Raw genomic sequence first — 17,335 nt, forward strand, 5'->3', positions numbered from 1 at the left:
CTGCGCAGGGGGGGCTCGGGCCGGATTGGTTGCGGCGCGGGCTGGAGGCAACGGGGCTGTGGGCTAGGCGCGGACTCGGGTTGTGCAGGCGTGGGTGGCTGCGCTGCTTGGAAGTTGATGAGTCCTTGTATCTGTTTGTAAGTGTCTTCAGTTTTTGTGTGTTGCTAACACTTGCATTTGGCTGTTGATGGATGTTCGTCAACATCCTTGTCGGGCAGCAGCTCGGTTTGAGTAGGTCGGAAAGTTGGAGGTTGTTTCGAGCACTTGGAGTTGAGCACTTTGAAATTTTTCCTAGCCATGTGAATTGTTGATGTTGCCTTAGAAAATTTAGAACTGTGAGAAATTGTGGTCGTCCAGCCTGAGGCGGACCTTGGAATTCTGATTGTGAATTTGTGGATAATGGGAGTAGGGGCAGGTGGAGGTGCAGGTGGGTATGAACCTTGCCGAGCACTGGGTAGGCCACACGCCTGCATTTTGAACTTTGTAATTTATTGGGTTTTGTTGTGTTTTTTGGCCAGGTACATAGGAAACAAGATTAGTAGGTCGGAACCCGTCTGAGCTGTTGAAGCCGCGGAAGACTGGTAAGGCTTAGGTTGTCATGGCTCTTCCCCTTGAATTGATTTTTTGAATATTGGTTTGGATAAATGGTTGGTGGCTGAGCATGTGAAAAGTGATAGGGTGAATGTTGTAAATTTGGGGTGGAAGAGCACATATGAGGGGTGGGAAACCAGTAGCGATCTTGATATGTCCATGGTGTTGTCTTGGTATTCCGAGTACTTCCCATCTTGATTTTTGTTGTTGTTGTTTTTTTTTTTTTTATGGGCAGGTGTGCGGGGCGGAAGCCTGGGCTCGGGCCGGGGCTGGTGGTGCACTGGGCGGAAGCTCGGAGAGAGCTGGCGTCAGGGGCGCGGAAACCTGGGTGAGTGCGCGGCGAGGAAGCCTGAATGGGTGCGCGGCGCGGAAGCCTGGGTGGTGAGCAGTGCGGAAGCCTGGGCTCGAGCCGGGGCAGGAAGCCTAATCAATGCATTGCAGGCCGAGCTACTGCAGGCCAGGAAGGAGGCAGACCAGGCTAGGCAAGAGTTGGAGCAGTGCGAGCTGAGCCAAGCCAAGCAGGTGGTCTGTTAGGGGCTGGCAGTAATGATGGACATGCCAACGTTCCAGAGGGAGGTACCCAGGGGGAAGAGCCCGAGGATGGAGCATCCACAGGTGGGGAGCATGACATGGGAGAGGATCCCAAATAAATGTTTGAAGCAAACATGGCCCGGGGGTAGGGGTGGGCGGACCATCGCCCTATTTTTGTTTGAGTTATATGGCGGGTCGGATGTAGCCCGTACCAAATTACAAACTATTTTGATTATTAAGTTTGTTCTTTATGATATTTGGATGAGTTGGAGGGTGTCCAACCCGTTTATGGGGTAGGATGCCCTTCCTTTTGAATACATGGTATTGCAGAATTTCTCGAATGCATGGTACTTAGTTTCCCTTGGATGCATGAAATTGATTCTCCCGTGAATGCATGGTACTTAATTTCCCTTGAATGCATTTGCCATATCCGCGCCCTGAATGCATGGTACTTGGCTTCCCTTGAATGCATGGGGCGGATATGGGAAGGTCGGATGTCTGATGGCCCAGGGGTCCATACAGCCGATTAACACTTTGATTAAAAAATGAAGAAAAACGTGTCCGTGGTAGGACTTCCGTGAATGCATGGTACTTAGTTTCCCTTGAATGCATTTGCCATAGCCGCGCCCTGAATGCATGGTACTTAGCTTCCCTTAAATGCATGGGGCGGATATAGGCAGGGTCGGATGTCTGATGGCCCGGGGGTCCATACAGCCAATTAACACTTTGAATAAAAATGAAGAAAAACGTGTCCGTGGTAGGACTCTCATTTATGAAAGCGATAACATAGATGAAATTGAAAAAAGTCCCCGGGGGGTACAACATGTGTCTACTTGTAAAAGTAGCGAAGGTGCTCGGCGCGCCAAGGGTGGCCGAGTTCCTTGCCGGTTGTGGCACGGAGTCTGTATGTGCCTGGACGGACGACCTCAATGATTTTGTAGGGCGTCTGGGGTAGGGCAGGTGTTGGAGACACAAACAGCCATAGAGGGCTTGACCTCTTTTTTCTTCTTGACTGAAGTTATATAGCAGGACCTGGCTGACACTTGATTGCCTTTGACTACCCCCGTTCCACATGGGGTCGGGAACTTGATCAAAAGCAAGTGAGTGGAGATCATAACCCTCAATTGGTTAAGGGCCGGTCGTCCCAGGATGACATTGTAAGCTGTGGGGCAGTCGACCACCAAAAACTGAGTAGTTGTGGTAGCGGACGAAGGATACCTCCCGAGGGTGAGGGGAAGGTAGATCCCACCAAGAGGGGTGACCATGTCGCCCGAAAAGCTGAGCAAAGGAGCGACCGACCGGTCAAGCCTCTCCTGGTCGATTCCAAGAGCGGTGAAGGCTGGAGCGAAGAGGATGTTGACGGAGCTACCACAGTCGACAAGGATTCGAGCCACATCAAAATTAGCTATGGTGGCTTCGATGACCAAGGGGTCATCGTGTGGGAAGATCAAATCACGTTCCTCTTCCTCAGCAAAGGAAATGGGCGACCACCCGAGCTTAGGAGTCTTTTTGCTACGGTGGAAGTCTACAGCCATAACGCCGGAGCATGGTTGAGCACTTCGAGCGTATTCCTTCCTAGCTCTGTTGGAGTTGCCAGCGAGGGTCGGGCCCCCACAGATGGTATTGACCCGCCCCCGGCGTTGTCCGTCGGTCTTGGCCTTCTCGGTGGCCTCCTTGTCTATAAAACCATCAAACTTTCCTTCCTGTACCAAAGTTTCTATTGCCTCCTTAAAAGCTCTGCATGCTTCGGTGTCATGGCCATGGTCGTCATGGTAAAGGCAAAAGAAATTCTTGTTAGCCCGGTATCGTGTTTGTGGTGGGCGGGGTGGGAGCTTAGGAAGTATGTCCTTGATCTGGGGATACAACTCTGTATAAGTAACAGTGAGAATTGTATAGACTTTGAACCTGGAGGCATAGGATGTCTGATAGGTTTCCTCCCTTCGTTGTCCTCCACCTCTACCATCACCAAATTGTTTCTTGGTGAACTTATTGAACTTTTTCCCGGACCCCCCATGCTGGTTACCCGAGTAGGGCTTGGGCTGGGGTGGCACTATGATGGCCTGGTCGGTACTTAGGCGATCCATGGTAGGCGGCTTCTTCCCATATGTTTTGAATTCAGCCGTGGCATAGGCAATGGCCTCGTGCATGAGTTCCTTGTAGGTGCGCGGATTGCGGCGGTTGATTTCAAACAGGAAGTCCCCCTCTAGGAGACCACCCTTGAAAGCAGCGAAGGCTACCTTCTCATCACAATCGCGACACCGGGATCGCTCTAGCTGAAATCGAGTGATGTATTCCCCGCTGCCCTGGCGGACCCGCGTCAGGTCATCCTTGGTGTAAATTCTATCGGTTTGGATGATATACTGGCCCAGGAAGAGCTCTCGGAGCTCGCTGAAACAATCAACTGAGCCTGGAGGAAGTTGGTAGAACCAGTCCCTTGCACTGCCAGAGAGGGTGGAAGGGAAGATTCGACACTTCGTAATGTCATCAGCACCTTTAGATTCCAGAGCAGATCGGAAACTCATGAGGTGGTCATATGGGTCTTCCTTCCCTGTGTATGGGGTGATTTTGGGAGGTCAGACGTCGTCAGCCGGAGGAGTGGATAGGATGCGAGCTGTGAAAGGTCCAGGCAGCTCCCTTGTTTCTAAAGATGGGTGCCCACCCCGACTTTCTCCTTCCACTCTTTTCAGGCGCTCACTGATGTCCATGAGAAGTTGCTGGAGCTGGTCTGGTGGAAGAGAGCCGCTGTTACCGGAGTCAGCGACTTGTTCACTTATGTAAGTGTTACTTTCTGCGCGGCGCCCAGCCGAGAGGACCTGCTCTTCTCCCCGTCGTCGCTTGGGACGGGGGGCCTGTTCCTCCTCCAAGTCTCGGGGGCGCGGGTTGGATCGCCCCTGCTCCTCCTCCAAGTCTCGGGGACGCGGGTTGGATTCGCCCCGGTTCGTCCGCTGCTCTTCTCGCCGAGAGCGGTTTTCGTCGAGCAGATGACGACAGTCCCGGTAAATGTGGAACTCCTCAGAGCGGGTAGGATGCTCGCCAGATCGAGCCCGGCTGACCGGGTGGATAAGTCTCTTTTGGAAACCTGGGGGCGGATGGCTACCTTGCCCTACATCTAATTGGCGGGGAACATTTTGGTCCCTTCGGGGGGGATCCCTCATCTCACCACTCCGGAGAGTGGTGTGTTCGTCCCTGTCATGGGGGTTCCTCCTCTCACCACTCCGGGGAGTGGTATGTTCTTCCCTGTCGCGGAGGAGCCGCTCATACAGCTGTGTTGCACCTTTTTGGAGGTCGAGCTGTTCCTGGGTTCGCCGGAGCTGAGCCTCCAATCGTTGGATGTACTCCTCCTGATCAGATTCGGCAGTCTTCTTGCCTCGCTTGTCAACCAGCGGGGTGTTGTCGACTTGTTCGAGAATAGGACCTCCTTCAGACATTGCAGGGGTCGGAAGGTTGGAAGCTAGGAAGCTTGGAAGCTAGGAAACTCGGAAGCTCGGAAGCTAGGAAGCTCGGAAGCTCGGAAGCTCGGAAGCTGGGAAGCTCGGAAACGAGGAAGCTCGGAAGCCTTTTGCACCTCAACTGAGGGTAGAGAATTCAATGGGGAAAAGTTGTAACTTTCCCACAGACGGCGCCAAACTGTTGATGCTCAAAAATGGTAAAGCAGTCAACGTCGAGTCGAACCACGTAGGCCCGTTGACCCACCACCGAGCGGATGACACGTCGAAGTGGGGCAGGAACGGGTAGCTGGGTCCGACTGGTGAGTAATGAGAGAGAATGATATTCGGAGCACCCTGCACAGATACACAAAAGTGAGCGGGAAGGGCACCGGTGTGGTGCCGGCCAAAGCTCCTCCGACGCTCAAGTCAGTGTTCAGAGAGATCTGAGAGCAGAGTGAGTGAATAGTATAATAATGATTTCAGTTGTCCTTTTGTGACAAGAAAGTACCTCTTTTATAGTACCTTTGGAAGAGTGTCAACCAATCCGGTGACGACACGTGTCCTTTGTGGTGACTTGCACTGTACGAGCGCCACGTGTCACCGGTCTCGAGGATCCGAGTGAGTTGACACGGGTCGGGGGCCCAGGAGGCTGGAGCTTAGGAGGCCAGAGCCTATGAGGCCGGAGCCTGGGAGGCCGGAGCCTAGAGGGCCGGAGCCTAAGAGGTTAGGGGCTAGGAGCCCAAGAGCCTAGGAAGGGCTTAGTCTTTGGGCCTAGGCCCAAACGACATGATGTTAAGCCTTATGTGACTTGTCGTTATGCCGAGATGATTAATCATACGAACAGTTTCCAAATTATTGGGCAAGACAACATTACACTAGATATATATAATATGTAAATATATATTAGAATATATATAAATTCAACTCAAAATTAGGTAGCAAAAGATGAAGAATTTCAAGACCGTATATATATATATGGTAGGTAATGCTTTACTTCCCCAATATGATATATCACTCTCTACACACTCTTTACATGTTGTGCCACATAAGCTAATTAAACACGTGGACAACTTTAAGTTACGTTAGAGTGCATGTGGTTGTTAGGTTAATCACCTATTGTCCGCCCTTTTGATAAAGAAATCGAAATATTTAACTCAAAATCAATTGCAATAATTAGAGACCCAAAGTTTTATAAATTGTTAGACAAAGCTTAATATATTCCTAACCAAGAATCTTAACATTCCCAGTTTTGTTCACTAAATAATGTGCCAATTAATAGAAATTAGGGCCAATTACAAAAAAAAAAAATAAATAAATATTAAGTAAATTAGCAAAAAGCCACAAAAATTGTAAGTTTCACTTAAAAACCCATGTAAAAGATATATTTATTTTTAAGCCACAAGGAGTGGCTTAAAACTAAATATTTTTCCTGACGCCGTATATATATATATATATCTCTCTCTCTCTCTCTTTCACAAAATTACACTTTATCTTGTTATAATGCAGTATGTAAAGAGTTATATTTTATTTTTGTTATGATGCAGTATGTAACTCTACATAATTTCGTAGATTTACATTTTGTTGAATGATATAGTATTATTTTAAAGTTTAAGCATGTAGAATTTAGATTATATGACTTCATATTTAGGGTTTTAGAGCTTTAGTCCTTTAAATTCTAAAGACTATATTATAAACTCTAAGCTCTTAAAATAATTCAAAAATTAATTTAACTATAACTAGGGTATGCTTGAGTTTAAATAGTATTGCATGCTCTATACTTATTTTTCTTAAATTGTGGATTAGAAATACTTTTTGTTGCTTAAAAATAAATAGATTAGAAGTTTGGGTTTATGACTAAAAAATGTTAGATGTTGTGACTTATTAATAAAGAACTCTAAATATTTTCAATATTATACTTATTTTTCTTGAATTGTGGATTAAAAATATTTTTTATGGCTTAAAAATAAAAATATTAGAAGTTTGAATTTATGACTAAACAATGTTTGATGTTGTACGTGGCTTATTAATAAAGAACTCTAAATATATACCAAGATAGTACTATTGACTAATTAGAATGAAATTAAGAGAAATTATGTGAATTAACAACAGGACAAAAAACCAAAGGAATTTACAGATCCTACCACTATACTAACATGTTGCTTACGTCAACATGTAATGTCCAATTTTTAAAAATTACATATAAGTCAATAACAACTACATACTGTTTTTTAATTGGTAACTGTCACACAGTTACCATTTTTTAATTTGTAACTGTCACACGATTACTCTTTCTTAATTAGTAATTATCACACAATTACCATTTTTAAATTGGTAATTACAGGTTTTAAACTTGGTGATTGTCACACGGTCATCATTTTAAAAATTGAATCAAACTATTTTTGAAATGCATAATAGTAATTTAATTAACATGAGGAATATTATTGGGCCTCTCAAATTAAGTAGAACCCATTGATTATGATGTAATTAGCAAATATATATGTATTTTGACTATTATAAAATTTTCGATTTATTTATAATTTATTATAGAAATTAATATCTTATACCAATTATAAAATGAAACACTGACGTAAATAAATTTAATGGATGCAAGAGCTAGTACTTGGTAGCACACTAGCACTAGTACCTCTGCTATCTTCCCAAATTTGCGCGTCTGCATGCACGCAGGTTCTCACGTGAGCCATTGCTTACAACAAAAGGACTTATATTCCCTTATCTAACTCTCTCTCTCTCTCTCTCACTCACTTTAATTGGTTGGTTTATATCACTTCAGGAATACGGGGTCTGACTGATGTGAAGTATTAATTGGACAGACTCACAGACATGCATAATTAATAAAGTTGTATCAGATGATGTACAAGATTAGGTTGACTGCCACAGTAGTTGGTGTAACTTTTCCTTGGCTGAAACATGCATATATAGATCCCCCAATTTATATATATAAGCTTCACGCATGCACTTGGGAAATTAAGTTCAACCGATAAATATTCAAACAATATATATTGAAACTGCGAGCTAGCAGTAGCAGCTAGCTAAGGGCATACATGGAGATTACATGAGACGATGTAGATCGAGGAGGCAACACCACTCACTTTGTGGCATACATGGGGAGAGTCCAGGCAAAGAATTTTCTATCTTTCTTTATTTTCTCGATCTCTTTGTAATTTTCCTTTTATGCCTTGCTGGGAAATTCCCCTAGCATGCATGAGATCGATGTAATCGTTTACCTGCCTTAATTGAATTATTAGTTAGGTTTATTATACTCTACTCTATAACTCCTACACTCCCAACTCTCTCTCTCTCTCTCTCTCTCTCTCTCTCTCTCTCTCTCTCTCTCTCTCTCTCTCTCTCTCTCTCTCTCTACATATATATATATAATTTGATATATCTTAATTACAATAATTCTCTAATGTTGATCGCAGTATAAAAAGACTTCACTGTACTAGGTCGTCTATATGAGTGGTACAGTTTGGTACCAAATTAAACTGAAAGCTCGAATATTAATTTTTTATGAAAACATAACCAAGCAAACATTTTAACTTTTCGAGGGCACATTGTAGCCGAGTTGCTATTTGGATGAAAAATAGTCCATTAGGAGTCGGTCCCCAAATGAGTTTCACAGAGGATCTCTTGGGGGACATCCAATAAAATAGGAATTGGGTTTCATGTGGACCAAATTTCAATAATATATATATGAATCTAGTTCAGGGGAGCCCAAATGTACTTTTGTGATTATCACATCTTGATCTGAGATGTGGAGATGAGGAAACCATAAACTTCCCATCTCAATCTGAAATAAAGGGTGGGGGTCTCATTTCCCATGAATATATGGGCCTCGTTTGAATCATGGGACGAGACATGACTATTTCATTAAAATGAACAGTGTCATATCTTATGTTTGGTGTGCTTACAAGATATATAAAACTAAACACTTATGGGTGCCGCTATTAAGATTCAATAACTCCAACACACTTTTTACACAACTAAAAATTATAAATTATAAAAATTTATTATTATACCCAACAAATTTTTCCAAATTACCTTTATTGAAACCAAGACCACATCTCACTTATTCTACTCTCTATAACCAACAAAAACACCCAATACTATCACCACCACTACCCAACACCATAACCATCACTATCACCACCACCACGTACGTACCCAACACCATAACCACCACTACCACCATTATTGAAGGATAGAATAAAGTCAAATGTTGGACACAGCAAGATTGTAGGATTGTGTATTTAATATAGCAAGATTATAGGATCGTATCATTCTTTGTATATACCTTCCTAGAATAGGTTGTCATTCTTGGTGTATATTAATTCTTGTATTGCTGTACATTCACAGAGATTTTCTCTACCACATCTGCATGCTTTACTTCATTCACCATATTTTTACAACCACCTAACATTAAGGTATTTTATTTATATACCTCTTCCTCTTCCTCTTACTCCTCCTTCTTCCCTTTTTTTCTTTCTTTTTTCTTTTACTGCAAATTCATATATAAAAAGTTTGAACAAAACTAAAAAACCCAGCCCCTCCTCCTTCTTCTTCTTCTTTCTTTTTCTTTCTTCTTTTTTCCTGCAGTTAATCCCAACTGAGAAACTAGCAGTCCCTCTCCTCCGTCCCTACCCACCCCCTCACCCCGGCCGATCGAGACGCCGGCGATGACGCCAAGTCTGCATCATCTCTTGCTCTTTCTTGTTTCTATCTCTTTCTTCCTCTTTCTCAGTCTCTCTAATCTGCTACAATGAAGCCAAATCATCTCCGGTTGCATATGAGACTGACCAACAAAGACTACTTTCTTTTTGGGTAAAATAAGGAATTATATATTTTGACTAATTGTGAATGACTTAAACAAATCAATTAAAGCATTGATTGAAACAGGAGTGGTTCAGTACAAGCCAATAATTTCCAGCTTCTAAATTAACTTTCGGATTAAATTACACACAGCAACTTTTAAGGTTTCAGCGGTCGGGATGATAACTTTGTGTCGTGATTTTGGTCTAAATAAACAGAAAAGAAAACTAGGAAGAAAAAAACAAATAAGGTCTACGCATGCATGCATGTCACTATGGGATATAGGTTCATATGGGTGGCTGTATTTCATATAGGTAAATAGGTCTCCAATTATGCTGGGTGAATTTTTATTTTTATTTTTGGTAATAATTAGTATGTTTTTTTGGTCAATTTACATTAGGAATAATATGTTTATTAAATTGTTGAGGCTATTAATAAATTAGTTGGGGTTAAATAGCCGCACCCAACACTTATTTAGGACTAGAGTCCCAAATAAATAAAAATTTATGTCCCACACTAATAGGTGGGACACGAATGGACAATCGTAAACAACGTTGTACGTCTCTTGCTGCTAGCTAGGTCGACTTCGTCTCTTGCCCTGCTCAACCCTGCTCACCAGCTTGCCTTCATCTTTATATCTGCTTCTCAAGAATGAATCGCCTCCATCTTCTCCATTCTTTGTCTTTCTCATCTCTATCTTCTCCTCACCAAGTATTTCTCTAATCTTTGGATTTTTTTTTTTGGGGTTTTGGGGATTACAAAAATCTTTATAAAATCAAGGTTTTTTTTCCGTAGTTCTGTCTTGTCCCATGGGATCGACACTGTCCTCCAAACAAGGCCGGGAGGCCGGGATGTGCGTGTGACCTTACCTCTGAATATATACCGATCGAGTCCACATGAGTCATGTAGGTAAAAACGTTTAAATCCACAGTCAATTTGACAAATGGTACGTATGCAATACATAATCTTTAAATATTGAGAAAAAATTACATGTAATGAGTGTTTATACTTACTTTCTCATAATATTTTCTTATATACTAGTTATGTGATCATTTATTATGATATATACATAATTACACACATTACAAAGCATGTTTTTCTCTCAAATATTAAATTAATATTTCAACTTTTGTGAAGATATGATAATGTACGTAATATGAACTTCGCTTAAACTTTAGAGATATATACAAAATGTACGTAATTAACTTTTGGGTTGAAAATAAATGTAATTAACTTTTGGGATGGATGTACAAGTTGCTGTTGCAGCTCTCAATGATGCTTTGCTTGAAGGAGCATGGAGGAGGCCAAGGCTTATTTTCGGAGTTTTTCTTTTCGTGATTGTAATCGGGCAGCATATTTGCTTCCTAAACATGTGCTTATGACTCCTAATTTTAAGAGTAAATTATGATTTACACTCATGAGGTTTAGGGTGTTTCACAACTTGCATTCTATCATTTCAATTTTTTTGATTTAGTACATGATGTTTTAATTTACTTACAATTGATTATCGTTGTTATCTGAGAGTCTAGTTAGACATTAATTGATAACGTGATAACTGCATGTCCCACTTTGCTGACCTGTAAAACCAACCTCTCTTCATAGGACTTTATATGTATTGAAGCATTTTAATTGAAGTTTTTTGTTTGTATGTTTAAGGTGTTTGTGCTAGCATTATGTATTGCATATGCATGAAATGTCCATAAAGAGAGGTTGATCGGCCTTACATATTAGAAAAAATGTAGGACTCGCATGCAATTGCCACATCATCAAGTAAAGAAACAATTATATATATATACCGAAAGTTTGACCAAACAATGATAGTTACTTGTAAGTAAATTAAAACGTTAAGTATCAAATTGAAATAATTGAAATGATAGGGTGAAGTTATAATTAAAACACTCCAAAACCTTAAGGGTGTAAATTATAATTTGCTCTAATTTTTGTGTGTGGGGAGATGATGACCCTACTTGACTAACTAATGTATTATTATAAGGTATTATTCATCCTTAAACAAAGTCTTATGTGTGAAAAAAATATTGTTTGGCCCAAATTGATTATAGTTATATATATATCGTAACACCTTATATACTAATACAAAAGCACATGCTATATCGTAATGTTATATCGTAATGTTATATATCGTAACATGCACCTTATAATAGTATATAAGGTGTATTAGTATATAATCTAAATGAGTAAAAGCACTTATGTGTGAAAAAAATATTGTTTGGCAAAATATTTAAAAGTGCTTTGAGTCCAGTAAAAAAGCACTTGGAGTGGTTTTGGGAGAAGCACATGAGAGGTGCTTCTTCCTAGAAGTGCTGCCACTCAAAAACACGGGAAGCACTTGTGGTGTTGTTTTAATGAAAATTTTGGGATGTGGTGATTTGGGCAATAGGTCATTTGGGTATAATATATAGTTTCCGCATATGCAGACTGGAAGGCCAATTTGCAAATGCCTTCTTAGCTTTTGTGCTTCTGATCTCAACAATTCATGCATTATTTTAATAAAAAAGTTGTGTTATGCACTTATGCATCAGCTCTTTTTTTCCTATTTGATTTTGCATCAGCCTTCTAATATGCTTTATAAATATATGTATGATTTTAAGTAGCATCTTTTGTTTGTATCTTAAAAATTTTTGTTTCATACATTGTCTTTTTTTTTTTTTTATTGAAATATTTTCTAGTGTTCAATTTTTATTTCTTAAACATTTTATTATGTAGATAATAAAAGGTTAACAAACTAAAAAAAAAAAACTTTTTCTTTAAGTAGCCAAACGCTGTCAAAAGTACTTATCTATAGTGTAAAAGTACTTTTATGTTGACAACCAAACAAAATATGCTTCCATGTAAAAGCGCTACTAATAAGAAGTGTTATTAATAAAAGCGCTACAATGTAAAAGCGCTTCTTAAAAAACACTGCCAAACGGACCTTAGTCACATTAACTATAAGTAGTAGACCAACTCTGTCCAATAAAGTAATGACACGTGAGATGGTATAAGAATGTGGTATAAGAATGTGATAAGTATAACATTATTCCTAATTTAATTACCCAAAGAATAATGCTATACTTACCACATTTCTTATACCACATTCTTATACCATCTCATGTGTCATTACTTTATTGGACAGAGTTTTTCTTTTTCTTTTTGGGTTTTTCTTTTTATTATTTAGTATCCAATGTATGAATGCCATGTAAGTTGCCACATAAGGTGGTATGAAATTATGGTATAAAAATGTGGTATATCTAGCACTACTGTTACCCAAATTGACAGCCGCTTACATTATTTTGTTATAGGACAAAAAGCAACGCCAAATGATCAACAACTATAACTGCAGATGTAGCTGCAATTAACTATATCTGTAGTTAAAACATTGCAGCTAATCTAAAAAACACTAACCTTAAATCTTAAACTAATAAATACATTATAACATACTTAAATACATTGTTAATAAAAATTAATCGGCAACTGTATCTAATCTATATGAGCACTTGACGGTCTAAGATCCACTTATGCACGTGCAAAAATGATTCTTATTATTACGTAAGTTGGTTGTCCATGTCCTTTTGAATAACAAATCAAACTTGTATCGCTTTAACTAATTTTAAGAGTTTTGAGGGTAATAAATTCAGTCTTTACTCAAAAAAAAAAAAAAAAAAAACTATTCACCTCTAAAAAATCTTATTAACCGGGTCTGGCCTCATCCGTATAAACCCGACCCGGCCCATGCTAAAAAATTAGACATAACTGCAAAATCTCGTACATATAAATAGTTTTTGCGTAAAGCCACGAACCGGACTCACTCTCTCCAATCAAAATGGAAGAGAAAGTGGAAGTAGAAGCAGCTAAGGAGGTGGTCACTTGGAGCAGAGAAACTGTTCCTAAGGTTCTGAAAATAGTAAGCACAAGACTTCCTCAGAGAGACCTTATCTCTCTCTTGCTAGTTAGCCCATGGCTCAACGCAACTCTCATCTCCTACCCTTCCCTTTGGCTGGTACTATTTCCTTATATATTTTCAATATGAACCTTGTTTTTTGTTTTCTAATTTGGATGGGTATGTTATTTAAGCTATATGGCTCTTTTGTTCTATATTGGTTTATGTGATATGGGTTTTGGTTCTTGTTTCAGCTTCTTGATTTTCGTGAGATGAACAATGCTGGGAATCGCCTTGTAGCTGCTCTTTCATTGGTTAGCTATAGTAAATTTGATTGTTTTTTTGTGGGTACCCATTATTGAGTGATGTATTGGGTAATCGTTGGCCAAAGAAACAAAATAATGATGTGTGGGAAATCTCATATTTGAATGTATGGCAAAATAGTGGCTAATTTGTACCTAAATCCTTTTTTTTAAAATGAAAAATAAAAAGTTATGGGTTTGACCATTATATATGGGAATCATAAAAATAAAAAAAAAAATTAAAAAAAATAAAAAAAACAATATTGGATTATGTGATATGGTATTTTGAAATTATTGGGATGAGAATTTGCTTGTTTTAGTATTTAAACTGCTTTGAATTGATGATTATATACAATGCTATATTGATAATATTTTCATGGGCATTGTTTCTAGCCGAGGTACCAGAACGTGAAGCAGATAAACCTTGAATTTGCACAAGATATTGAAGACAAACATCTTGAACTCATAAAGAACAAGGTAACATGTCATCCTAATATGAGTTTGTGTCAAATTTCATATATTGACAACTAAGCTCCAATGCTTGTGATAAAGTACATGTAATTTTTGGGGTTAAGTTTCACACTTTCATATTGACAATTATAGAATCAACTAAGCTTCAATCCTTATCCTTTAAATTATTTGTGGTTATTGGAGCTCGGGGTTCTTACAATACAAAGGCATGTTTGTGTAGTATGAGATAGAGAATGGAAAGGAAAATAGTTGCTCTGTTGGACCTAGCTTTTCATAACCTCTGTCTCTGAATGGTGGATTATCTGTTATTTTAAATCTGAATATTCTTTTCTGAGATATGTAATCTAGATGATACAGTTAACCATAGTTTTTATAATTCTTGCATGAAGAGCTATGTGTGTACTTGATGAAGTATATGACATTTTCACAAACGGATGCTTTTGCATAGCTTCAGATTGTTTCATATTAAATTTAAGCATTTCTACAGTGTTTAGGTTCTCTTAAAAACCTGGTGGTTTTAAATCTGAATGGCTGCCAGAAGATCTCTGATAAGGGAATTGAAGCTATTACCAGTACTTGTCCCAATCTGAAGATCTTTTCTATCTATTGGAATGTGAGGTATTTAAGGTTTATTTGTACTCCAAATCATATTGCTAGTTGGAACTTTGTTAGTTGTTAATGAATTTTGGAATATGCATCGAGTTTCAGGGTAACAGATATGGGTATAACGCACTTGGTGAAGAACTGCAAATATATAGTTGATCTGAATTTAAGTGGCTGTAAGGTATTTGATCACTGGATCCCATTTTACATACATACATAATCTGTATAGATATCTATTCAATTTTATCTCTGCAAAAATTTTCTTATAATTGTAGGTTATGTCATACTGATTAACCTTTGAGTTTTAATAAATATTTCTGAAAGAATTTTCTTTGAATGGAGTACTTTGATGTGGAAATTGCAGAATCTTTCAGACAAAAGTTTGCAATTGGTTGCTCAGAATTATCCAGAATTAGAGTTGTTGAACCTGACCAGGTAGGAAACAGTGCTCTTCACTGGATCATTTTGAGAAAAGCTCACTTTGTAAGAAATGAATATATGTCATCTGCTTCTGTATCACAACAAGGTATTCACACCAATGATTTTTCAATCGTGTTGCTTCTAGGCTATGACCAATCTGAAAATTGATAATTGACATGACATGGGTGATGGAACTGGAGTTGGTCAAAAGAATGTTTAGCAATTTTGTTTCTCAATTCTTCCCTCTAAATACATTCTCCCACACAAAGTTGAAGTGGTGAAATTGATTGTTATGTGCAAAAAACTGTTCCTCCCTCTGGTGCTTACATTTTGTTATTTGATTTTCATAGGTGTGTCAAGTTAACAGATTCTGGCTTGCAGCAGATATTGCACAGTTGCTCACGTCTCCATAGTCTGAATTTATATGCCGTTTCTAGGTATTTGATTGAGCCTTTGTATAATTTTGAGCTATGTTCTTCTTGTTGTGGTTTGATTGGCTGCATTTCCTTTGTTCAGCTTCACTGATGAAGCTTACAAGAGATTATCACTTCTAGCTCATCTTAAATTCTTGGATCTATGTGGCGCCCAGGTAAGATTTATTCAATTTGGTTATGCCGGAGTAACTCTTTCGAAGCCATTTACCCTACTTATGATAAATACTTATGGGTAATCTACTAATCTGATTTCAGAATCTATCAGATGAAGGGCTTTGTAGTATAGCTAGATGCAAGAGCCTTATGTCTCTGAATTTGACATGGTAACTGAACTTTCTGAATTCCTAAATATGTATATGAAGCAAAAGAGATGCATTAATTTTAATTTTAAACCAATCTCTACTTTCTATTAGGTGTGTACGTGTCACTGACGTGGGTGTCATAGCAGTTGCACAGAGTTGCACCTCTCTTGAATTCCTCAGGTAAATCTTGATAAGATATTTTGAAAGAACTGAATGATTAATACTGGCCTGTGCATTTTTTACTTGAGAAATATTGAACTATTTTCATTACTCAGCTACATTTATATTTGTAAATATGCCCTTCTCCAAAGATGATGATATTTGAATGTCTTTAATAGTTTGCATGCAATCACAACTGCCTCTAAGTGGCTGCATTTTAAAGCTGTCACTAATGGTGCTTTTGTGCTTTATCTCTTTGCTTAAACTTTTAAAGCCATGTTGAGACCTTGAAGCATCTTCATGCTGCACTGGATTGAACTGCAACATTGATTTTATATTTCTTCAATATGCTTGCGCCACAATAGTCAAGGAAAAAAAATAATGAACAAAGTACAGATGGGAAATGTCTCTTTATCTTCAAAGTCATGGTAAAAAATTTTAAACTATATAACAGAAACTGAAATAGTAAAACTTGTTTGAAAATTCTTTTAAGTGCACCTACAGGGTTCCCATGTTGAATGATAATCTTCTGGCATTCCCATTGACCTTACTGCTTTGTGAAAAAACAAAATGCAGCTTATTTGGGATAGTTGGGGTGACCGATAAAGGCCTGGAGTCCCTTTCAAGGACCTGCTCAAACACACTTACAACTCTTGATGTGAATGGATGTATTGCAATTAAGGTAATGATGCAGTTAATAATTAGTAGTAACTTTTAGTTTTGTATCAGTTTTCGTAATTGTATATTTGCTCTCTTGTAGAAACGGAGTCATGATGAATTGCTTCAATTGTTTCCAAAGTTGCGGTGCTTCAAAGTCCACAGCTAGTGTATGTAATTTTTAGACTTGTGGATGAAATGGTCCTGTTCCCTTCCATCAAGGTATAAGCTCTACGTATTATGAGCAAAAAACAACCGCGAGTTTAGTAGATAAGAAAATACAATCTATCCATTAAAGTACTTTGCATTCTATGGCATGTTAGATTCTCTGAATTTTGAAAAACAACTATGGTTTTTAGAAGCTCCATATGAGCAGACAACGTATCTAGTTGTTGCTTTGATACTTCAATTCTTTTTGTATATGGGTGTATGAGCTGTGTACAAAGTCTCATATCGGTTGTATGCTACATTGATTTGGGCTATACAAGTAATTATAGGGAGCTTTATTTGTGACTAGTTCTTTTGGAATATTTCATTGATGTGGCGAAAGCATACTTACAGCAAATGATATCAGAGGTAATCCGGAACTGTTAAGTGGGAGGTGACACTACAACACAATAAGTTTTTTAAGTCCTATCGGTTATTTTTAGGGTCAATGGTCAATTCCACACATAATTGACAAAGGATAATTATCAGATGGTTACATGCATTAACATTTTGTTAGAATTCCTCC

General features: G+C 39.0%; 2 protein-coding genes across 2 annotated transcripts; one reads left to right on the forward strand and one right to left on the reverse strand.

Annotated features, from left to right (window-relative positions):
* Nucleotides 1-2,048: 2,048 nt before the first annotated feature.
* LOC147282263 (uncharacterized) lies at nucleotides 2,049-3,644 on the reverse strand. Its single transcript, XM_086248190.1, has one exon. The coding sequence runs from the start codon at nucleotides 3,642-3,644 to the stop codon at nucleotides 2,049-2,051; it is 1,596 nt and encodes a 531-aa protein (XP_086104316.1).
* A 9,536-nt stretch (nucleotides 3,645-13,180) lies between these two features.
* Nucleotides 13,181-17,118, forward strand: LOC147282264 (RNI-like superfamily protein). Its single transcript, XM_086247920.1, has 12 exons — nucleotides 13,181-13,374; nucleotides 13,509-13,568; nucleotides 13,950-14,033; nucleotides 14,515-14,645; nucleotides 14,736-14,811; nucleotides 14,995-15,065; nucleotides 15,401-15,487; nucleotides 15,567-15,639; nucleotides 15,740-15,807; nucleotides 15,898-15,966; nucleotides 16,522-16,627; nucleotides 16,706-17,118. The coding sequence occupies exons 1-12, from the start codon at nucleotides 13,198-13,200 to the stop codon at nucleotides 16,769-16,771; spliced, it is 1,068 nt and encodes a 355-aa protein (XP_086104046.1). The 5' UTR covers nucleotides 13,181-13,197; the 3' UTR covers nucleotides 16,772-17,118.
* Nucleotides 17,119-17,335: the final 217 nt, after the last annotated feature.

Source organism: Dryas octopetala, chromosome 6 (assembly GCF_963921425.1).
Source record: "Dryas octopetala chromosome 6, drDryOcto1.1, whole genome shotgun sequence".
In the NCBI taxonomy this organism is placed as follows: domain Eukaryota; kingdom Viridiplantae; phylum Streptophyta; class Magnoliopsida; order Rosales; family Rosaceae; genus Dryas; species Dryas octopetala.